The 24,290-nt window shown below is 38.0% G+C and overlaps 1 protein-coding gene across 5 annotated transcripts; it reads left to right on the forward strand.

Moving 5' to 3' along the window:
* On the forward strand, positions 1-20,693 carry PATZ1 (POZ/BTB and AT hook containing zinc finger 1). 5 transcript variants are annotated; one of them, XM_060785308.2, is made up of 7 exons: positions 1-334; positions 6,762-7,980; positions 11,068-11,131; positions 13,244-13,321; positions 15,847-16,018; positions 16,971-17,052; positions 19,295-19,417. In XM_060785308.2, exons 2-7 carry the CDS (start codon positions 6,788-6,790, stop codon positions 19,323-19,325), a joined length of 1,620 nt encoding a protein of 539 aa, XP_060641291.1. In that variant the 5' UTR covers positions 1-334; positions 6,762-6,787; the 3' UTR covers positions 19,326-19,417. The 5 variants fall into 5 exon arrangements, with proteins under 5 accessions (XP_060641291.1, XP_060641292.1, XP_060641287.2 ...); XM_060785304.2 differs by having other exon boundaries at positions 2-334; positions 16,906-17,052; positions 19,295-20,693; XM_060785305.2 differs by having other exon boundaries at positions 2-334; positions 13,247-13,321; positions 16,906-17,052; positions 19,295-20,693.
* Positions 20,694-24,290: the final 3,597 nt, after the last annotated feature.

A 24,290-nucleotide genomic window follows, 5' to 3' on the forward strand; every position in this document is an offset into this window, starting at 1 on the left:
AGTGGGGAGGGGGGGGCCAAGCCGCAGCCCCCTCTTGGAGAAAAGCGGCAAGCGCAGCAGCAGCAGGAGGAGCAGCCAGGAAAGTGGAGCCTCTCCCCCCCCCCCAGTTTGCCTTCTTGGAGGGCATTGTTTGGGGGCATGCTTGGATTGCCCTGATCCCGATCCCGATGGGTTATGCTTTTCTCCTTTTTCTCCCCTTTTCTTTTCTTTCTTTGCAGGGGTGAAAGTGCAAAAGGAAGTGGATGGGCTGCCATTTTAAAAGCCTAGAAAACAACGCGGGAGGGGGACCCACCGCCACACCAACCCATCTGCTCCACCATCCAGCTTCATCCAGGCGAGTCTCAGATCCTTTCCTGTGATCCAGGATGATTCCTCTTATTTTTCATGCATTATTTGATATTATTTCTCTGCTTTCAAGGGACAACCCACCCACCCCCCTTCCCTTCCCCGTTTGGTACCCTCCCATTGCAGCCTGGAAAGTCAATGGAAGCCAAGCCTCCCCCCCCCCTTCTTTCTTTCCTTCCTTTTGTCCTCCTCTTCTCTCTCTTTTCCTCCTTCCCTTCTTCCTTCCTTCTCCTTTCTAGATAAATAAATAAATAAATATATATATATGGAAGTGCGCGCGCAACCTTTCCTCCTCCTTTAAAAAAAATCTAAATTATTCCTCCTTTTTTATATATATAGAGAGAGAAATCCCTTTCTCTCTTTGCTTTTGCAAACACTGCCCCCTACTGGGCATTTTTTTTTAAAAAAAATCTTCCTGATTATTTCCTTCGATTATTTTTCCTGATTATTTTCTTTGATTTTTTCCCTTATTATTTTATCCCATTTTTTCCTGATTATTTTTGTCAATTTTCTTCATTTTTTCCTTATTATTTTCTTTGATTATTATTATTATTATTATTATTTTCTTTGATTTTTCCCTGATTATTATTTTCAATTTTTCATTATTTTCTTTGATTATTATTTCCTTATTATTTTCTTGATTTTTTCCTTATTATTATTTTCATTTTTTCCTTATTATTTTCTTTGATTATTATTATTATTATTTTCTTTAATTTTTTTCCTTATTATTTTCTTTGATTATTATTATTTCCTTATTATTTTCTTGATTTTTTTCCCTTATTGTTATTTTCAATTTTTCCTTATTTTTTAATGATTTTCCTTCATTTTTTCCCTCATTTTCTTTGATTATTTTTTCCTTATTTTCTTGAATTATTATTAATTTCTTGGATTATTTTTTCCTTATTACTTGCTACAATATTTTTTTTGCTTAAGTATTGTCTTTGATATTTTGCATTATTTTCTTCAATTTTTCCTTATTTCTTGGATTATTTTTTCTTATTATTTTCTTTGATTTTTTTCTTATTATTTTCAATTTTTTCCTTGTTATTTTCTTTGTTTTTTCCTTATGTTCTTGACTTATTTTCCTTACTTTTTTCCATTTTCCCTTATTACTTTCTTTGATTATTTTTCCTTATTATCTTTCCTTATTATTTTCTTTGATTCTTTTTCCTTATTATTTTCTTTGATTATTTTTTCCTTATTTTGTATTCTCTTGAATTATTATTTGTTCCTTATTATTTTCTTGGATTATTATTTCCTTATTATGTTGTATAATTATAATTATTTTCTTGGATTATATTTTATTATTTTCTTGAATTATATTGCCCTTTTCCTTTAATTATTTTTTCTCATTATTTTCTTGGATCATTATATTTATAAGATTTTAAAAATTAATTCCTCTTTTTTCCCTTCTGTATTTTATATGTTTTAATTATTCTGTAACCCACCTCAAGTCATGAGGAGAGGTGGGTAAAATTATTATTGTGTAATATTATTTATTATTGTCATTAATATTTAATATTATAATTCTTATTGGTTTTATATTATTTATTATTATTAATAATTATTATTTAATATAATGTATTAATAGCTATTCCCCCTTTCCTTCAGTAGTGGCCCCCCTTTTTTCAATATCTGTCCCCCATTTCTTTCAGTCGTTTCCTTCAATAATGTTCCTCATTTTCTTCCATAGTGCCCCCCTTTTAGGATTTTAATCATGTATTTTATATTGTACTAGCTGTACCAGCCACACGTTGCTGTGGCCAATCTTTCCTCCTTCTTTCCCTCCCTCTTTCCTTCCTTCCTTCTCTTTTTTCTTTCCTTCTCTTCTTCCTTCATTCTCTACCTCTTTCTTTCCTTCCTTCTGTCTTTCCTTCCCTCTTTCTTTCTTTCTTTCTTTCTTTCTTTCTTTCTTTCTTTCTTGCTCTCCTTCCTTCCCTCCCTCTTTACTTCCTTCCCTTTTTTCTGTATTGTCATGTAGCTTTTTTGGGTTTTAAGGGTGGGGGGTTGATGAGTGATGGTCACTCGTTGGTCTGTTAGGGGTGTAGTGTCCAATTTTGATGTCACTTCGTCCAGTGGTTTATGAGTTATGTTAATCCCACAAACAAACATTACATTTTTATTTATATAGATGTAATTATAATTTGGTTTTCATGTAACATACCTTGTTTTCTTCCATAGCGGCCGCCCATCCATTACTGTCCCCTCCTTCTGTCGTGGGACCCACTGAATTGTGGTTGGCCATATTCTTCCATAGCGCCCCCCCCCCCTTTTCTTCCATAGCGGCCTCCCATTTCCCTCAGTAATGTTCCTCATTTTCTTCTATAGTGCCCCACTATCAGTGTCCCCTCCCTCTGTCATGGCGTCTTGTCACATTCTTCACTAGTGCCCCCCCTTTTCATAGTTCCCCCTCTTTTCTTATGAGTTGTCCTCCATTTGGTATTCAGTAGTGCCCTCCCTTTCTGTCATTCTCCCTTGAATCACAGACCCTCATTTTCTTCAATCGCTCCCCTGTTTTCTTGAGTAGCTGCCCCCCCTTCCATGGTGTCCCCCCCCTTGAATCTCAGCTAGCCATTTTCCTTAGCGGCCCCCCATTGCCTTCAGCCACAGCCCCCATTTTCTTCAATTGCTTCCACACTTTCTTGAGTAACTGCCCCCTCTTTCCGTCATCCCCCCTTCAATTGCAGTCGGACATTTTCCTTGATAACATGTCCCCCCCCCCCATTTTCTTCAATCACTCCCATACTTTCTTAGGTAGCTGCCTTCTTCTTTCTGTTGTCCCCCATGAATAGCAGCCCCCCCCATTTATCTGAATCCCTCCCATGTTTTATTGAGTAACTTCCTCTCCTTCCATGGTGCCCCCCCTCCTTTAATAGCAATCTGCCATTTTTCTCACTTTTTACTAGTTATCCCCCATTTCTTTCCAGTAACGGCCCCCCATTCTCTTCAGTCGTTTTCTTCGGTAACATTCCCCGTTTTCTTCCATAGCGCCCCCCATCCATTACTGTCTCTTTCCTCCCTTGTGGAACCCATTGAATCATAATTTGCCATTCGTTTCCATCACTCCCCCCCCCCCCCATTTACCTCAATAACATTCCCCATTAACTTCCAGAGCGGCCCCCCTCTATTAGTTGCGGCCAAGTCGTGAATGTTGAACTTCCCTTATGGGGCCGCCCATCCATTAATGTCCACTCCCTCTGTTGTGGAACCCATTGCATTGTGGTCTGCCATATTCTTCACTAGTGCTCCCCTTCATAATTCTTCCCCTCCTTTTCCTCCTTCTTTCCTTATCCCTCCTTCACTTCCTTCCCTGATCCCAATTGGTGAAGCTGGGAGACACTTGCTCCGACCCCTGGCCTTTGACCTGTGGGGTCCCGCAAGGCTCCATTCTGTCTCCCATGCTTTTTAACATCTACATGAAACCGCTGGGAGAGGTCATCCGGAGTTTTGGAGTTGGGTGCCATCTCTATGCAGATGACACACAACTCTACTACTACTTTCCACCTAACTCCAAGGAAGCCCCTCGGGTGCTGGACGAGTGCCTGGCCGCTGTGTCCATCTGGATGTGGAGGAACAAGCTGAAGATCAATCCCGACAAGACAGAGATCCTCCTGGTTGATCGTAAACCTGATCGGGGTATAGGGTGGCAACCTGTGCTGGACGGGGTTACACTCCCTCTGAAGTCACAGGTCCGCAGTTTGGTGTCCTCTTGGATTCATCACTTACGCTTGAGGCTCAGGCGTCGGCGGTGACCGGGAGGGCTTTTGCACAATTAAAACTCGTGCGCCAACTGCGACCGTACCTCGTAAAGGCTGATCTGGCCGGGGTGGTCCATACCTTAGTCACCTCTAGATTGGACTACTGTAATATGCTTTATGTGGGGCTGCCCTTGAAAACAGCTCAGAAATTTCAGCTAGTCCAGCGGGCGGCAGCCCGGATGTTAACTGGTGCTCCTTACAGAGAGAGGTCAACCGTCCTGTTTAAGGAGCTCCACTGGCTGCCGTTCTTTTTCCGGTCCCAATTTAAGGTGCAGGTGCTCACCTACAAAGCCCTAAATGGTTTGGGACCTGCCTACCTGCGTGACCGCATCTCCGTTTACGAACCCGCACGTTCTCTCCGTTCATCTGGAGAGGCCCTGCTCACGATTCCACCTGCGTCACAAGCGCGCTTGGTGGGGATGAGGGACAAGGCCTTCTCTGTGGTAGCCCCCCGACTCTGGAACTCTCTCCCCAAGGACATCAGACAAGCCCCAACGTTGGCAGTCTTTAGGAGGATCTTGAAGACCTGGCTGTTCCAGTGTGCCTTTCCAGAATAGGAAACTCCCGGCATCATGTCCTAAACACTTTACTAGAGATTTAAGATTGCCTGCACACTGCACTTACCCTAGAATCCTTCCATCTTACCTGTCATGTCCAGCACTTTTAACTGTACCCATTACATTTGGTCCAGCCCTAGTTTTTAAATGTGTCATGGTGTATTGTTTTGTTGTTTTACTATTACTGCTTTAATGTTTTTAGTTTGCTTGTGAGTTAGATAATGTATTTGTTATGCTGTTGTTTTATTGAGGGCCTTGGCCTTTGTAAGCCGCATCAAGTCCTTTGGGAGATGTTAGCGGGGTACAAATAAAGTTAATAATAATAATAATATGATTAATATAATATAATAATTAATATAATAACAATCTATATAAATAAAATGTAATGTTAGTTTGTGGGATTAACATAACTCAAAAACCACTGGACGAATTGACACCAAATTTGGACACTATACCCCTATCAGGCCAATGAGCGACCATCACTCATAAAAACACCAAAGAGCACAGCGGAAGGGACTTAAAAAGCAAAAAGACGCTACAGCGCATGCGCAAAAATGACCTCCCCAGGCAAACAAAACACACAAAAGCATATCCACACTCTCTTCAGGACTACAGCTCCCAGCATCCCCTAGACCAGGCCCTTTAAGAGAGGAAGAGGATCCAAATGCGCTGCTTCCAAGATGCAAGCATTCTTTTCCTTGGATTTCTTTGAGAGCATCCCAATCCCTGCAGATTTCCAATTTCCTATTCCCGGACTGTAACTCGCAGCAATCCTCCAGATAGATTACATAGAGATAGATATATAGGTAGATAGATCAATCAGGAGGACTGCTGGGAGTTGTAGTCCAAGAAAAGGTAGGGGGAAAAGAGGAAGGGAAAGAAAAGGGAAGGAAGGGAAGAGGAAGAGAAGGAAGGAGAGAAATAGAGAAGGAAAGTTGGCCACAACAATGCGTGACGGGTATGGCTAGTATGTAATATTATTATATATTACATAGGTAAGGTTTTGCCCTGACATGAAGCCCAGTTGTGTCCGACTCTGGGGTGTGGTGCTCATCTCCATTTCTAAGCCGAAGAGCTGGCGTTGTCCGTAGACACCTCCTAGGTTATGTGGCCAGCATGACTGCATGGAGTGCCGTTACCTTCCCGCTGAAGCAGTTCCTATGGATCTACTCTCATTTGCATGTTTTCAAATTGCTAGGTTGGCAGAAGCTGGGCCTGACAGCGGGTGCTCACACCGCTCCCCGGATTTGAACCTGTGACCTTTTGGTCAATAAGTTCAGCAGCTCAGTGCTTTAACCCACTGCACCACTGGGCATTATATATATAGTATATATTACATACTATTATGTATATTATTTCATGATTTTGTCTATAGTATTACATATTAGTGTATTCTATACTATTGCTATTATTATATAAGAAGGAGAGAAAGAGGGAGGGAAGGTTGGCCACAGCAGTGTGTGGCGGGTACAGCTGTTTGTTGTTGTTTATTCGTTCAGTCGCTTCCGACTCTTCTTGACCTCATGGACCAGCCCACGCCAGGGCTCCCTGTCGGCCGTCACCACCCCCAGCTCCTTTAGAGTCAAGCCAGTCACTTCAAGGATCCCGTCCATCCATCTTTCCCTTGGTCGGCCCCTCTTCCTTTTTCCTTCCATTTTCCCCAGCATCATTGTCTTCTCTAGGCTTTCCTGTCTTTTCATGATGTGGCAGGTACGGCTAATATTATAATAATTCCTAATAATTCCCCTCCCTCTGCCATGGGACACATTGCATTGTGGTCTGCCATTTTCTTCATTAGCGGCCTCTCCTTTGATAGTTCTCTGCACTTTTCCTCCTACCGATTTTCTTCCAGGTTGTCCTCCATTTTGTTTTTAGTGGCTGCCACTTCCCTCTGTTGTCCCCCTTGAATTGCAGCCTGCCCTTTTCTCTGATAATGTGTGTCCCCCCTTCTGTTCCATAGCGGTACCCATTCCCTTCAGCCGCAGCCCCCCATTTTCTTCAATCACTCCCACGCTTTCCAATGTGTCTCCTCTTTCTGCCCTTCCTTGAATTCCAGTTGGCCATTGTCCTTGATAATGTGTCCCCCTTTTCTCTTTCATAGTGCCGGGACCCCTCCCCCTACTGGCCATGGAGGCCCCTCCCCCTCCGGCGGGAGCCACCCCCCCTCCACCCTCCTGCTACACCTACCAGGTGAGCCGCCACAGCGCCGATCTACTGCAGGGCCTGAACCAGCAACGCAAGGCGGGGGGGCGCTTCTGTGACGTGCTGTTGCGTGTGGGCGAGGAGAGCTTCCCTGCCCACCGGGCCGTCCTGGCTGCCTGCAGCGAGTATTTCGAGTCCGTCTTTGGTGGGAGCCATGGCAACAACAATGTCAACACCGAGGGAGAGGGCGGGGCCAATGCCTCGGCCGCATCGGAGACAGCCCCCCGGGAGCTGGAGATGCACACCATCAGCTCCAAGGTCTTTGGTGACATCCTGGACTTTGCCTACACCTCGCGCATCGTGGTGAGGCTGGAGAGCTTCCCGGAGCTGATGACCGCAGCCAAGTTCCTGCTCATGCGCTCAGTCATCGACATCTGCCAGGAGGTCATCAAGCAGTCCAATGTCCAGATTCTGGTCCCGCCGGCTGCCCGCCCAGACCTCATGCTTTTCCGGCCCGCGTCTTCCGCCACCACCTCCGCCTTGGAGCTGGGCTTCCCCCTGGACATGAGCAATGGGAATGGGATCGCCGGGATGACCGACGACGGGGCCGCCCTCTCCGCCCAGCTGCCTGTCCTGCCTGTTTTCCCGTCTTCCTCCTCGTCACCAGGAAAGCGGGGTCGCGGAAGGCCGCGGAAGGCCAGCGTGCTGGACTCTGTGATGTTCAGTGCCCCGGGAGGGCTGCGTGAGGCTGGTATCCTGCCCTGCGGCCTGTGTGGGAAGGTCTTCACTGATGCCAACCGGCTGCGGCAGCACGAGGCGCAGCATGGGGTCACCAGCCTGCAACTTGGCTACCTGGACCTGCCCCCACCACCGGGGCCCCCTGCTGCCTTGCCCCGACTAGGGGAGAACGGGCTGCCTCTGGGGGCTGAGGGTGAGCCGCCCCGGAAGCGTAGCCGGACCCGCAAGCAGGTGGCCTGTGAGATTTGCGGGAAGATCTTCCGGGACGTCTATCACCTCAACCGGCACAAGCTCTCCCACTCCGGGGAGAAGCCCTACTCCTGCCCTGTCTGTGGCCTGCGCTTCAAGAGGAAAGACCGCATGTCTTACCACGTCCGCTCCCACGACGGCTCTGTGGGCAAGCCCTACATCTGCCAGAGCTGTGGGAAGGGCTTCTCCAGGTGAGTTGTCCACTCTCTCATCTCCCTTCCTCCATCTTATTGTAGGCAGAAGCTTAGAGAGAGCTGGGATTGCAAACAAATCATAAGAGTCCTTTGCTCCAATGGGATTACTCTTCTCTTGAAAGAATATGCCAAGAAGCACAGGGACGGAAGGAAACTGACACCTATCTTGTTTGGAATACAATAGTCTCTATAGTGCCTTAGCTACAATGTCATTGTTCCCCATCAGGGCCATTGATCTTTATGGCCGGTTCATGTGTCCCCCCAGCATCCTGTCCTCCCTTTTGGCCATCGGCTGTGTGCTCTCTGGGACTGGGGAGCTCATAGTTGTATGGCAGAGTGATCATGAGTGTAGAGAACCAACGTCTCTATTAAAGTGGGAACGGGTAGGTATGGAACATAACCTTAAATGATAAACTATGAATGGAAATGAGGGTATTCAGGGGGGAAACCAACAGATCAGATTTTGATGCATACTGATTGATTTTCATTAAATATGCTTTAGAGAGTGAAAATGGAAAACAATATAACCGTGTTGTTAATGTATGTAAAGAAAAAAACAAAAAAATAAAAGTGGGAATGGGTTAGGGCAGTGGTTCTCAACCTGGGGTCCCCAGATGTTTTTGGCCTACAACTCCCAGAAATCCCAGCCAGTTTATGAGCTGTTAGGATTTCTGGGAGTTGAAGGCCAAAAACATCTGGGGACCCCAGGTTGAGAACCACTGGGTTAGGGGTTATATGGGTTAGAGTTGGATAAATTGGTGGATATGCCAATGTCCCATAAGGCCCAGATGACTGGAATACATTATAACCAGTCAATTATCCCTTAAGAAAATATTAAAAGATCTGGTTGAAGCAGAAAGGACAACATGGCGGCCAAGTCGTGGATTTTTTAATTTCTGATTTGATATCCTAACGTCCCAGAGAGTGTAGAGAACTAGTATATGTCAACATATAAAACGACTGGGCGTGTAAGACGACCCCCAACATTTCCAGTTAAAATATAGAGTTTGGGATATACTCACCGTATAAGACTACCCCTCTTCCAACATACACCAAATAAAATTTTTTAAAGCATCAGATTTGATTTCAATATGGTAATTTTCCTATTTATTTATTTATTTCGTATACTTCTACCCCACTCTTCTCAACCCCCGAGGGGGGACTCACGGCGGCTTACAAAAAGGCACATCTTGGTGCCCACACAAATACAATACCATATACAAACAGCAATTAAATGGTCCACAATTAAAACAACAATATATCTCACAATCGATAGCCAATCTCAGTCACAGCATTCGCCAACTCAGAGTCCATATTTCGTTCCACATTGTCGATTCCTATCTGTCGTCACAGTCCTTTATTCATCTGCCAGATTGCCCAAACGCCTGGTCCCACATCCATGTTTTTAATTTCTTTCTGAAGGAAAGGAGGGATGTTGCTGATCTAATTTCCCCGGGGAGTGAATTCCATAGGTGAGGAGCCACCACTGAGAAGGCCCTGCTCCTCGTCCCCGCCAATCTCACTTGTGACAGAAGTGGGGCCGAGAGCAGGGCCTCCCCAGAGGATCTCAAATCTGGGACGTAAAGGGAGATGCATTCGGACAGATACGCTGGGCCAGAACCGTGTAGGGTTTTGTAGGTAGGTCAAAACAAGCACTGTATGACGCTCCGGTGAGCAGTCTGGCTGCCTCCCGCTGGACTAATTGAAGTTTCCGAACAGTCTTCAAAGGCAACCCCACATAGAGTGCGTTGCAGTAATCTATCCGGGATATAACAAGAGCGTGGACCACCGTGGCCAGATCCGACTTCCAAAGGTACGGGCACAGCTGGCGTACTATGACTGTACCTCCTTCTCTGTCTCTCAGATCTCGCACATGCGAGTCTTCAGGAGCGAGATCTGAGAGGCAGAGGAGGAAGTACGGCAATCGGATACAAGGGCGGGCCAGACAGGCAAAAGAGGTGTTTTTTTCCTGGCCCAGAGCCACTCCATCTCTTTTTTCCATACCCCGGGTGTCCCAGATGCCTGCAGCTTGTACAGCATCACTCTTAATGCTTTAATACAGTCACTGCATTCGGCAGGGACGCGGCCACGGCCATTTTTGAGCTCCCCCCACAATATGCAGCAACCACAGATTCTCCAATCCGGATTGGAAGTTTCAGCACCCACTCTATAAGACGACTCCGGGTGTATAAGGTTACTCCTGCATATAAGATGACCCCCATGCATAAGGCTACTCCAGTGTATAAGACTACTCGCGCATATAAGACGACCCCCGCGTATACGACGACCCCTGACTTTTGAGAAGATTTTCTTGGATTAGAAAGTAGTCTTATACGCCAGAATAGACGGTATATTTAAAATAGTTTTTGATTTCTAATTTTATGGATATAGCAATGTCCCATAGAAGGACCAATATCGCATTAAAATAGTCAGTTATTTCATACCAAACTATTAAAAGATCTGGTAAAAGCTAGGACAAAATAGCGGCCAAGTCGCGAATTTTTATTTTTTATTTTACTGATATACCAACATCCCATAGAGTGTAGAGAAGCAATCTGTATTCAAAAGAATTCAATAGCCCTTAAGAAAATAGTAAAATATCTGGTAGAATCGGGAAGGACAAGTAGCGTATTTAGACCTTCCAATTTTATTGCTATCCTAATGTCCCATAGAGTGCAGAGAACCAATCTATATTAAAAAATAGTTCACTTAGAAAACTATTAAAAGATGTAGTCAAAGCTGGAAGGACAATGTGGCAACCAAGTCGCACATATTTAATTTTCCATTTTATTGAAAATATACTTTAAAATATTTGTAATAATAACTTGCATAAAACAATAATAATAATAATAATAATACTTAAAATAATAATGCTGTACTTTAAAAAATGTAAGTGAAATGATTAAAACAATAGAATAATAAACAATAATATAGTAATTAAAATATAATATATTATATAAGAATAAAACAATATTATTAAATATTATTAATAAAATATTTCTAATAATGATTTCCATATAACAATAATAATAATAATTATTGTTATTTACCTATAATAATAAGAAATTATGTATTTATTCCAAGGCCAGACCATTTGAACGGACACATCAAGCAGGTTCACACTTCGGAGCGGCCTCACAAATGTCAGGTAGGATGTATTCATTTATTTCTCGATATCTATCTATCTATATCTGCCTGTTTACCTCTTCCCTCCTTCCTTCCTTTTGGAGTTTCCTCTTTGAAGAAAGCGCTGAGCAAAAAATAATATATATAACATATATAATAAATATATATTATAATATATAAATATTCTATGGAATATTTCTGTAATATAAATAGTAATATATAATAATCATTCTTCAATTTTTCTATAATGTAATAATAAAAAATATAATAATAGTAATATATAATAAATAATATATAATTATCCTAATAATAATTCTTCAATTTTTCTATAATATAATGAAATAAAAGTATTAATAAAATAATAATATATAATATAATAGTAATATGTAATGTATTATATATTACTATTGTATACCATTTTTATGTTATTATAAATTGAAGAATGATTGAAGAATGATTAGAATTATTCTTATATATAATTATTATTTATTATATATTACTATTATCATTGGAGCCTCCGGTGACGCAGTGGGTTAAACTGCTGAGCTGCTGAACTTGCTGATCAAAAGGTCGCAGGTCCGAATCTGGGCAGTGGCATGAGCTCCCGCTGTTAGCCCCAGCTTCTGCTAATCTAGCAGTTCAAAAACATGCAAATGTGAGTAGATCAATATGTAATATTATAAGATGGGGCTCCCGCTGTTAGCCCAAGGTTCTGCAAACCTAGCAATTCGAAAACATGCAAATGTGAGTAGATCAATAGGTACCGCTCCTGCGGAAAGGTAACGGCGCTCCATGCAGTCATGAGGCCACATGAACTTGGAGGTGTCTACAGACAACACCGGCTCTTTGGCTTACAAATGGAGATGAGCACCACATCCCAGAGTCGGACACGACTGGACTTAATGTCAGAGGGAAAACTTTTACCTTACTATTATCATTATATTATATTTTATCATTTGATTATTGCTTTTATTATAAATGGAAGAATGATTGAAGAATGATTATTAGAATAACTGTTATATAATATTATTGATTATATATTACTATGATATATAATTATTTTATTTTATATTATAAATTGAAGAATGATTATTAGAGTTATTATTATATATTATTTCTTATATGTTACTATTATTGCTCTGGTGGTGCAGCAGGTTAAACTGCTGAACTGCTGAACTTGCTGACCAAAAGGTCAGCAGTTCAAATCCAGGAAGCGGGGTGAGCTTCTGCCAACCTAGCAGTTCGAAAACATGTGAGTAGATCAATAGATACCACTGCAGCAGGAAGGTAACGGCGCTCCATGCAGTCATGCCGGCACCATGACCTTGGTGGTGTCTACAGACAACACCGGCTCTTCAGCTTAGAAATGGAGATGAGCACCAACCCCCAGAGTTGGACACGACTGGACTTAATGTCGAAGGTAAACCTTTACCTTTACCTATTATTATTACATTAATATAATATAATGATAATATATTATATTAATATAATAATAGTAATTTATAATAAATAATTATTTATTATATAGGACACGACTGGACTTAATGTCAGGGGAAAAACCTTTACCCTATAATAAGTATTAATAATTATATAGTTATACAATATTAATCATATATTACTATAAAAGTAATATCATTATATTAATATAATTATTATAATAATTATTAATATCTAGTATATATTGTTATTAAATATAACTTGTCTTACATTAATATAATGATAATATATTAGTATAATAATTCTTCAATGTATAATGTAATAAAATAAAAGTTATAATGTATAACAGTATTAGTAAGGAATAATATATAATTCTAATAATCATTCTGCAATTTGTAATAAAATAAAAGTAATAATAGAATAATAAAAATAAAAATAGTAATAAATAATAAGTATATATTATTTATTTTATATGAATCTTATATTAATAAAATGGTAATGTAATATATAATAAATAATACACATAATAATTATAATCATTCTTTAATGTCTAATAAAATAAAAGTAACAATAATATAATGATAATAGTAATATGTGATAAATAATATGATCTAATTTTCTTCTTGTTGTTGGAGGCGGGTCTTTCCCTCCCTCCTTTCCTGTGTCTAATGTTTCTACTTCCTGCCTGTTAAATTAGCAGGAAATGGGGAACAGCCTCCAAGGAATAGGCCCGGCGTCTGCCCCTCCGTCCCTAGAGCCATTGAGGCACCAAGAGGTATTTCGCAAAACAAACTTCCCGCCTTGCCTTTCTTGTAGAGAGATACATGCATCGCCGCGTAAGAGCTCCCAAAGGCCGTCCAGGGGACATTCCTTTTATTTTTATTGTTTTATTATTATTTGCTATTATTTTATTTATTACTATTATTTATTGTTCTTATTATTTGGTATTATTTATTTTTATTTATTATAATTGTTTAATTTTTATTATTTGGTATTTTTATTGTATTATTTATTATTTTATTACTATTATTTGATATTTTATTATTTGGTATTATATTATAATTATTACTTGGTATTATATTATTTTTATTACTTATTATTTGTTACTTTTATTATTTTATTATTATTATAGTAATATTTGGTATTACTGTTAATTAGTTTTCATTTTTTATTATTGGTATTATTATTTTATTAAATGTATTATTTTTTAAATGTATTACATTTTTATTATTTCGTATTATCATTATTATTATTGTTATTAAGTCTTTATTATTATTTGGTATTATTTATTTTTTGCTATTTATTGGTATTAAAATTTTGTTTAACATTTTAAAAATCCCATTGTACTTTTTTAGTTTTTGTTAAAAAAAACATTACTTTTTACTTTTTGACCAATGGGAACTGTTTCGTTGACTTTATTAATTTTTAAAAAACATTTAAGTTTAAATATTTTTAAATATTTCAGTTAGTTCATTGTCTTTTTAAAATTTTACTATTTCAATTTTGTCATTTCTTGATTTGTTTCTTACATTTAAAAAAAATATTTTTTTTATAAATTTGAAGTGTTTTACTTTTTTTAAAAAAATTACTTATTTATTTACATTATTTTTAATTTTTTTATTTATTTTAAATGTTAATATTAAAAATGATATATTTAGTTATTTCAGATTGTAAACCTATTTTGCTCAGTGCTTTGTCCAAAGAAATGGAAATATTGAAAAAATATCATATTTATGTATTTATATATTGATTATTCTATTTAATATAACTTATATTTCTCATTTAAGAGAAAAATATTTCTTATTTTAAGCAATAAATTGTCCTACTGTATTTCTGGATGTCTTAATTTTTCTATAATAAATTATAAATATACAATATAATAAAATAAAGGTAATAATAATTATTATGAAAGTAATAACAAATATGGAGCTCCCGGTGGTACAGCGGGTCAAACATTCGAAAGGTTGGCGATTCAAATGGACAATGCCGGCTCTTCAGCTTAGAAATGGAGTCGGATACGACTAAACTTTATGTCAAGCGGAAACCTTTACCTTAATAATATATAATAATAATAATAATGTTGTCCTCAGACGTGCCAGGCCTCCTTTGCTTTGTGAAACAAATAAATTATTATTATTATTATTGTAATAATGAAAATATAATAACAATACAATGAAATGAATAATATGTAACTATAATGTTTATGTAATATATATTTATATATAAATAATATTAAATTAACTAATAATAAGAAATAAATTAATAATAAAATATAAATATTATCATACCACAATACATGTAATACATAACCTGTATATTATACTATTATTATATAATATATTGTACTATATAAGTTGTGTGTGTGTGTGTGTATATATATTATATTATATTATATTACAATGCTATTTTTATATATTATATATATTATATTGTATATAAAAAAGGGCTGCAGCAGCCCAGCAGCTTAAACCACTTAGCTGCTCTACTTGCTGACCGAAAGGTTGGCGATTCAGATCCGGGGAGCAGAGTGAGTTCCTGTTGTTAGGCCCAGCTTTTCTGCCAACCTAGCAGTTTGAAAACATGCAAATGTGAGTAGATCAATAGGTATGGCTTCTGTGGGAAGGTAACGGCACTCCATGCAGTCATGATGGCTGCATAACCTTGAGGCGTCTACGGACAACACCGGCTCTTCGGCTTAGAAATGGAGATGAGCACCACACCCCAGAGTCAGACTCAGCTAGACTTCATGTCAAAGAGAAACCTTTACCTATATTGTATATAAAATAAAATCATATATAATAGTAAATAATAATTACAATGCAATAATAAACAAATAAATAAAATATAGTAATAATAAAATACTAAGAACATATAATATAAAATAATAAGGAAATAATACTATAACAATAATAAAAATAATATATTATAAAATATCTAATAATGACATTATATAATAATTTAATTAATAATAATAAAATAATAGTAATAAAATAAATTAATTTTAATAATAAAATTATATATATATGCATACAGTAATAAAAAGGATTTAATCATATTAAAGAATAATAATATAAATAATAATAATGAATTATGTGCTAGTTGTGCTTGCTCATAATGTAATGTATAATATATAATATTAATAAAAAATTTAATAATAAATATAATCAAATAATAAGTAATATATAATAATAAATAATGTATGATAATAATGAAAAATATAATATCAATAGTAATAATTTAATAGTAATTAATAAATAATAATAATAATGGCAACTCTCTATCCTTGTGCTTTGGGTGCAGACATGCCAAGCCTCGTTTGCCACGCGTGACCGGCTGCGCTCACACCTTGCGTGCCACGAGGACAAGGTTCCGTGCCAGGTGTGTGGGAAGTTCCTGCGGGCAGCCTACTTGGCTGACCACCTAAAGAAGCACAGCGAGGGGCCCGCCAACTTCTGCACCATCTGCAACAGAGGTAGAGAGCAGGGCATAGAGGAGGCGGGGCAGGGCTATGGTATTATTTTAATATTCCATTTCATTATTTTACAATATATTTTAATATATATTCTATTAGTTTATTAATATATTATTATACACTATTGCATAAATTTAATAGTATATTTTATTATGATATGGTATTAATTTACTATTTTAATACATTTTACCATATTTTAAAATATTGTATTGCTTTATTATTATTATATTTATTGTTATTATTAGATTGAATTGCCTTTTATTGTTATACACTACTGTATTATTTTAATATTATTTTATTATATGGTAATAATGTACTATTTTACTATATTTTATATATTATAAATAATAATGGAATAATAATCATAATAACGAAATAACAATGAAATAATATATTTTATTATATAACACAGTGGTATATAACAAGTAAATGCAATCTTTGATAATAATGAAATATAATATTAAGATAATACAGTAGTGTATGATAATAAAAATGCAATATTATGCAATAATAAAATATATTTCTAAAGAGGAGGCTGAGAGAGCGTGACTTACCTGAGGTCTGGGGCCCAGAACCTATTACTAGTTGTATAAAGTTATACATTTTATTATTATTATTTTATTATTATTACTTAATATTTTTATTATTTATTTTATATTATTATATTATTTTCTTATAATTATATTATTTGTTTTTGTTATTTTATTATATATTATATTACAATAGTAATATTATTTATTTTATAATAATAATAATAATAATTGATAATGGGGGGACCCCCTTCCCATTTTTCCCGTAAATCGGGGAGGAGGAGGAGCAGGAAGTGCAGAGTGAGAGGGGGGTGTGCTTCCGGGGCGCAGGATCTGACCTCCTTTTGTCTTGTCTAGGTTTCTCCTCTGCCTCCTACTTAAAGGTCCATGTTAAAACCCACCACGATGTTCCCCTTCCCCAGGTCTCCCGGCAACCGGAGCCCCTCCCGAATGGGGCGGGGCCAGCCGCCTGCCTCCACAGCGCCAGGACCTATGGCATCAAAGGCAAGTCGACATCTTTGACCTTTCACCCCCTGACCTTTGACTCCCCACGCCGCCCCTGGGGTCAAACATTCAATTATTAAATATTATATTATTTCATTATATATTTCATTACTTTATCATATTACGTCATTATATTTTATGTCAGTTGTATTATATTATATATTACTTTTTGAAATATTATATTTTCCTTCACCTGGACAAGCGTTATTCAATTAATAAATATGATATTACTAGCTCAGGTCCCCGGAGTTGTCCGGGTTATTTGAGACAGTACAAAATGCATAAGGTTGTCGGTGAACTACAACTCACATCACGCCAGGTTCACCCCAAGAAGCTCCATCAGTACTTAAAGTTTCTTACGTTGGGCAAATTTGCTAGATGCATCTTAGGTGAGGTTCAGTGTGCTCTCTGTCTGTAGGGTAAACTACAACTCCCACTTCGGTGAGTCAGTCCCCTCAAACCCCTCCAGTAAGTTGAGTTAGTCATGGGGATTCTCTGTGCCAAGTTTGGTCCAGGTTTGTCATCAGTGGAGGTCACTGTTTGTTTGATTGTGAGTGAACTACAATTCCCAGAAAGGAAGGTTAGTTCCCCACAAAGCCCTCCAGTTATCAAATTTCAGTATATCGGGTATGTGTGCCAAGTTTGGTCCAGATCCATCAATGTTTGGGTACATAGTGCTTTCTGGATGTAGGTGAACTACAACTCCCCCAAAGCAAGGGGAATTTTCCCCAAAGACCCCCAGTATTTTTTGCTGGTCATGGATGCTCTGTGTGACAAGTTTGGTCCACGTCCATCATCGGTGGAGTTCAGCGGGCTCATTGATTGCAGCTGAACTATAAATCCCAGTACCTACAACTCCAAAATGTCCAGATCCATCATTGTTTGCGTTCATAGTGCACTCTGGATGTAGGTGAACTACAACTCCTCTAAATCCCTCCAAAGGGCTCGAGTATGTTTTGTTTGTCATGGAGGTTCTGTGTGTGCCAAGTGAGTTCCAGATCCATCGTTGGTGGAGTTCGGAGTGTTCTTAGATTGCCGGCGAACTATACATCCCAGTACCTACAACTCCTATAAATCATGGTGAATTCTCCCCAAACCTCTCTTGCATGTTCTGCTGCTAATCAATTCCTAGGAAAGGGTTAAAGGAGAGGCAGTGGGTAGGATCATGCAAATTCCACACCAATGGAGAGTCAGAAACACTGGGATGTCTGTGGTAGAGGAAACACATCAACTCTATGGTCCCTATATGAAAGCCTTAACTTGGTTGGTAGGCAGTATGATGTTTGTGGAAGACATTGGCAGGGCTGTTGTACATGTTTACGGCACTCACTATAACCTACAATATTAGTGGAGGGAGGGCCGTAGCGTAGGTGTCTCCAGAGTAGTGGGAGCTATAGCTGTTTGTGGAAGCTTGTCTGTGTAAGTAGACATCCCTGCCACATGCACACATACATATTTTCACTTTGATTATATATATATACATATATAGAGAGAGAGAGAGAGAGCTATTACTTGATTATATAACAAGTATTACTTTATTATATAACTATTATATATTATTATGTATTATACATTCATATATATATATATATATATATATATATATCAGTATTACTTTATTATATAAGTATTATATATTATCATTATTATACATTCATATATATATATCAGTATTACTTTATTATATAACTATTATATATTATTATGTATTATACATTCATATATATATCAGTATTTATTATATAAGTATTATATAATATTATGTATTATACATTCATATATATATATCAGTATTATTTTATTATATAACAATAATATATTATCATTATGTATTATATATTCATATATATATCAGTATTACTTTATTATATAACAATTATATATTATGTTTTATACATTCATATATATATATTTATATATATATATCAGTATTCCTTTATTAAATTTTATATTATATATTACTTCATTATATTATATATATGTTACTTTATTAAATATCAGTATTAATTGATGAAATATTATATATTACTTCACCCGCCGGGGTGAAGTAATTTGATTATGGAATGCTATATTGTATGTTACTTATATATATAATATATATTATATTACATATATTATATATGTAATATATAATATATATAATTTATATATAATTAAGGAAGTAATACATATATTACAATCTATAGATTATATAATATATTACCCATATGACGTTGTGCTCTTCCTCCTTCTCTCCCGCAAGGCCCGAAATGCTCCCCTTTGGACCCGATTGAGGGCCCCGACCCCGACCCCTACGGCGACCTCCCGGATGAGTTGAAGGCGACCCCCGATCCGGAAGCGCTGGAGGTGACCGAGCGGCGCTTCCCATGTGCGGAATGTGGAGGTGTCTTCCGCTCGAAGGCATTCCTGGGGAAGCACCTGGCCAAGGCTCACCCCCCTCGGCCACCAGGGTCAGGGGTCGCAACCCTGGCTGACCTAGGGGCATCGCCATTCTCCCCGCAGCAGAACATGTCCCTCCTCGAGTCCTTTGGCTTCCAGATCGTCCAGTCCGCCTTCGCCTCCTCCCTCGTCGACCCGGAAGCCGACCCCTTGCAGCAGGCCCCGCCTCTTGTCCCAGACAGGAAGTGACCCTCGTCTTCCTATTTTTTTTAGTATTAATAAATAAACAATTTTCTATTCTGGGAATGATAATACCAACCTTCAGGGCAGAGCAGGAGCAAGGAAATGATCCCAAAAATGCATTAAAATAATAATAATAATAATTAATTAATATGTTCAGGGCAAGGCGGAGACAAGGAAACGATCCCAAAAATGCATAATAAGAAGAAGAAAAAGAAGAAGAAGAATATGTTCAAGACAGAGCAAGGAAATAATCCCCCCAATTATTATTATTATTATTATTATTAATCCCTAACTTTATTTCATGGAATTATTATTATTACTATAAATAAATACATTTGTACAGGGCAGAGTGAACACAAGGAAATAATCCCAAAAATGCACAATAATAATAATAATAATAATAATTTAAAAAATAATTCCTTCAAAACAGTAGTAGTAGTAATAATAATAATAATAATAATAAATACAGGGCAGAGTGGACACAAGAAAATAATCCCCAAAATTATTATTATTATTATTATTATTATTCCCTGACGTTATTTCATGGAATTATTATTATTGTTCTTAATAAAAACATATGTTCAGGGAAGAGCAAAAATAATCACAAAATATTATTGTTATTACACACAAAAAAATTGGTGAATACATATACACGCACACAAACACACACACTTTAGGCCCCGCCCCTTTGTTGCCTCTACCCTTTGAGGGTAGAATCAGTTTGATTGACAGGCGTGGAAAAAATACTGAAATAATAGAACAATAATAATAGAATGGAAGGAAAAGAAAAAAGGAAACGAAATGAAATAATAGTAATAAAAGAATGAAATAATGTTCATTTTGGGATTATTTAACAAATTTAAATCGGCCATTCATATATATATATATATATATATATATATATATATATTCAATTTCAAAAACAGAAGGACTAAATGAACAAATGAAAATTAACATTGATTTTATATACCTGAATTTCAGTCGCTAATTAATGAGGAAATATTCCTTCTTATTAATTAAATGATATTAATTAATACTAATTAATATCAATTAATATATCAATTAATTGATATTAATTAATAGTAATTAATATTAATTAACTTCTATGAATTATTGCTATTATATTTTATGGTTTTTTTCTTTCTTAGCGCCTCTTTTCTAATAGTAATGATTTGCTACTGAAAAGAATTTGATTCTTAGATGTATAATAATTAATAAATAGTTGATTGTTTTTCTTTCTTTTTAACGGGATTTAATAGAAGCAAATGATTAAATATTTCTTTTATATTATATATATATATATATATTAAAACGCACTCGAGTTGGAATATATTTCTGGTTATTTGTTAAGGTTTTTTGTTTTCGTTTATTTCTTGACAAAAATGTATATATATATAAAAATGGTTTTCGGAGTTTTCAATTAAAGGCGTTTATAGAGTATTACTTTTGTACTGCTTTCTGTGTTCTTTTAATTTTTTAAAAAAATAATATATTTTCTTTGATTCTTACTATACCTTTAACATTATTAGTATTATGTTTTAATTTTAAAATAATATATATATTTTTATTTGATTATTATTCATCCCTTGTTATTAGTAAAGGTAATGTAATAACATTTGAAATTATTATTTCAATTTCAGTGGCCATTAAATTTTATTTAATATTATTATAATTGTATTTCAATTTTCTTATTAAAGTTTATTTAATATTATTTTCAATTATTATATATTTTATTTGTTTAATTTATGTTTTATTGTATTATCATTTATTCATTTATATATTTTTATTTCATTATTATTTATTATTTATTAGATATATAAACCCCCTTTTTTCCCAGCTTCAGCAGACCTCTGAGGATGCTTGCCATAGATGCAGGCGAAACGTCAGGAGAAATGCCTCTAGAACATGGCCATATAGCCCGAAAAAACCCACAAGAACTGAATTATTTATTCCGTTAATATTTATGTTATTTATTTATTGTATCAGGAGTGAACAAAAAACATACAAAGTTTAAAAACTTGGCATTATGCTAGATTTCCTTTGACCAGTAGCTGGCCACTTGGACTGCCTCTAGTGTTGCTATAAGAGGTCCTCCATTGTGCATGTGGCAGGGCTCAGGTTGCATTGTAGTAAGTGGTCTGTCGTTTGCTCTTCTCCCCACTTTGTGGCTCCATTTCTTAAGGTTGGCTCTGCATATCGTGATGCCAGAGCGCAGCCTATTCTGTGTGCCCAGTCTTCATCCAGTATCAGCCATTGAGGCGCTGGGTTTTAGCCTGCCACTTTTGGACTCTAGCTTGCTGAGGTGTTCCTGTGAGTATTTCTGTAGATCTTAGGAAGCTGTTTCTAGATTTAAGGCATTGGCATGCTGGCTGATATCCAAACAGAGAATGGGCCGGAGATGTCACTGCCTCGGCTCTGTCATTGTTAGCTGCTAGTTCCCGGCAGATGTCAGGTGGTGCAATACCGGCTAAACAGTACAATTTCTCCAGTGGTGTAGGGCGCAGACACCCCGTGATAATGCGGTGTGTCTCATTAAGAGCCACATTCACTGTTTTAACATGGTGAGATGTCTTCCACACTGGGCATGCGTATGCAGCAGAGTAGCCAAGTGCCAGGGCAGATGTCTTCACTGTGTCTGGTTGTGATCCCCAGGTTGTGCCAGTCAGCTTTTGTTTGACATTATTTCTAGCGCCCACTTTTTGCTTGATAGTCAAACAGTACTTCTTATACCCCTTGCTAGTTTGGCTCGGAGTTTCGGCCTGGACTGCTACCAATATGCAGACGGTACCCAACTCCTTCTGCACCTGGAGCCTGGAGCAACGTCAATTCCAGACAATTTCACCCTATGTCTGGAAGCTCTGTCAAACTGGCTACGTGCTAGCAGACTGAAGGTGAACCCGGCGAAGACTGAGATTCTCTGGCATGGCCGCCCGGCAGGTCTGACTCCTCCATTACCCACCTTCGATGGTGCCGCCCTATCTCCATCGACCACTGTTAAGAGCTTAGGTGTCATCCTGGATTCACAGCTGACAATGGAAGCTCAGGTCGTTGCTGCCAGCAAACAGGCCTTTTTCCATCTACAACAAGCGAGGCAACTGGCACCCTACCTATCTGACGAGGCTCTGGCAACTGTCATCCATGCCACAGTCGCATCGAGGCTGGACTATTGCAATGCCCTGTATGTTGGCCTTCCGATGTCTACGACCCAAAAGCTTCGTATTGTTCAGAATGCAGCAGCCAGGTTACTCACAAGAACGCCCATGAAATGCCATATAACACCAGTGCTGCAACATTTACATTGGCTTCCAACTGAGTACCGTGGCCTGTATAAGATGCTAGTTCTGACCTTTAAAACTCTTTACGGCCAGGGTCCATCGTACCTTAGGGACCATCTCTCCTTCTCCCATCATCAGAGGTCGCAACGACCAGCCCAACGTGACTTACTCCATATACCGGGTCCTAGAGAAGTGCACTCGGAAAGGACCAGACGCAGGGCTTTTTCTATTTCTGCCCCGCCTTGTGGAATTCCTTGCCGCCCTACATGAGACCCATGCATGACTTAGGGCCTTTTACTCAAGCACTTAGACCTCGCTTTTTACTAGAGCATTCGATCTGTTAATTTTTAATTTTTGTATGTATGTATTTTATCTTTTATAATTTAGCTGTAAATTGCCTAGAGCATTCTCGGATGGAGGGCGATTAATAAGTTATTAAATGATGATCATGATGATGATCATGATGATGATGAGTCAGAGCACGGTCCAGAGTGACTCCCAAGTATTTTGGTGTGCTGCAATGCTCCAGTGGGTTTCCTTCCCAGGTAATCCTCAGAGCTTGAGATGCTTGTCTGTTCTTAAGGTGAAAAGCACACGTCTGCATTTTAGATGGATAAAGGATCAGCTGGTTTCCCCTGTAATAGGCGGTAAGAGCACCTAAAGCTCTGGAGACCTTCTGTTCAACCATAGAATCATAGAATCAAAGAGTTGGAAGAGACCTCATGGGCCATCCAGTCCAACCCCCTGCCAAGAAGCAGGAATATTGCATTCAAATCACTCCTGACAGATGGCCATCCAGCCTCTGTTTAAAAGCTTCCAAAGAAGGAGCCTCCACCACACTCCGGGGCAGAGAGTTCCACTGCTGAACGGCTCTCACAGTCAGGAAGTTCTTCCTCATGTTCAGATGGAATCTCCTCTCTTGTAGTTTGAAGCCATTGTTCCATTGCGTCCTAGTCTGCAAGGAAGCAGAAAACAAGCTTGCTCCCTCCTCCCTGTGGCTTCCTCTCACATATTTATACATGGCTATCATGTCTCCTCTCAGCCTTCTCTTCTTCAGGCTAAACATGCCCAGCTCCTTAAGCCGCTCCTCATAGGGCTTGTTCTCCAGACCCTTGATCATTTTAGTCACCCTCCTCTGGACACATTCCAGCTTGTCAATATCTCTCTTCAATTGTGGTGCCCAGAACTGGACAAAATATTCCAGGTGTGGCCTAACCAAAGCGGAATAGAGGGGTAGCATGACTTCCCTGGATCTAGACACTATGCTCCTATTGATGCAGGCCAAAATCCCATTGGCTTTTTTTGCTGCCACATCACATTGTTGGCTCATGTTTAACTTGT

The sequence above is a fragment of the Anolis sagrei genome, chromosome X (genome assembly GCF_037176765.1).
Source record: "Anolis sagrei isolate rAnoSag1 chromosome X, rAnoSag1.mat, whole genome shotgun sequence".
Lineage (NCBI taxonomy): Eukaryota > Metazoa > Chordata > Lepidosauria > Squamata > Dactyloidae > Anolis > Anolis sagrei.

Bases quoted from the DNA above. Each gene is read 5' to 3' on its own strand.
- PATZ1 (XM_060785304.2), top strand. From the start codon at position 6,788: ATGGAGGCCCCTCCCCCTCCGGCGGGAGCCACCCCCCCTCCACCCTCC. The intron at 13,322-15,846 runs GTATTTCGCAAA...CTTTGGGTGCAG, and splicing joins AGCCATTGAGGCACCAAGAG to ACATGCCAAGCCTCGTTTGC. The intron at 17,053-19,294 runs GCAAGTCGACAT...CTCTCCCGCAAG, and splicing joins CAGGACCTATGGCATCAAAG to GCCCGAAATGCTCCCCTTTG.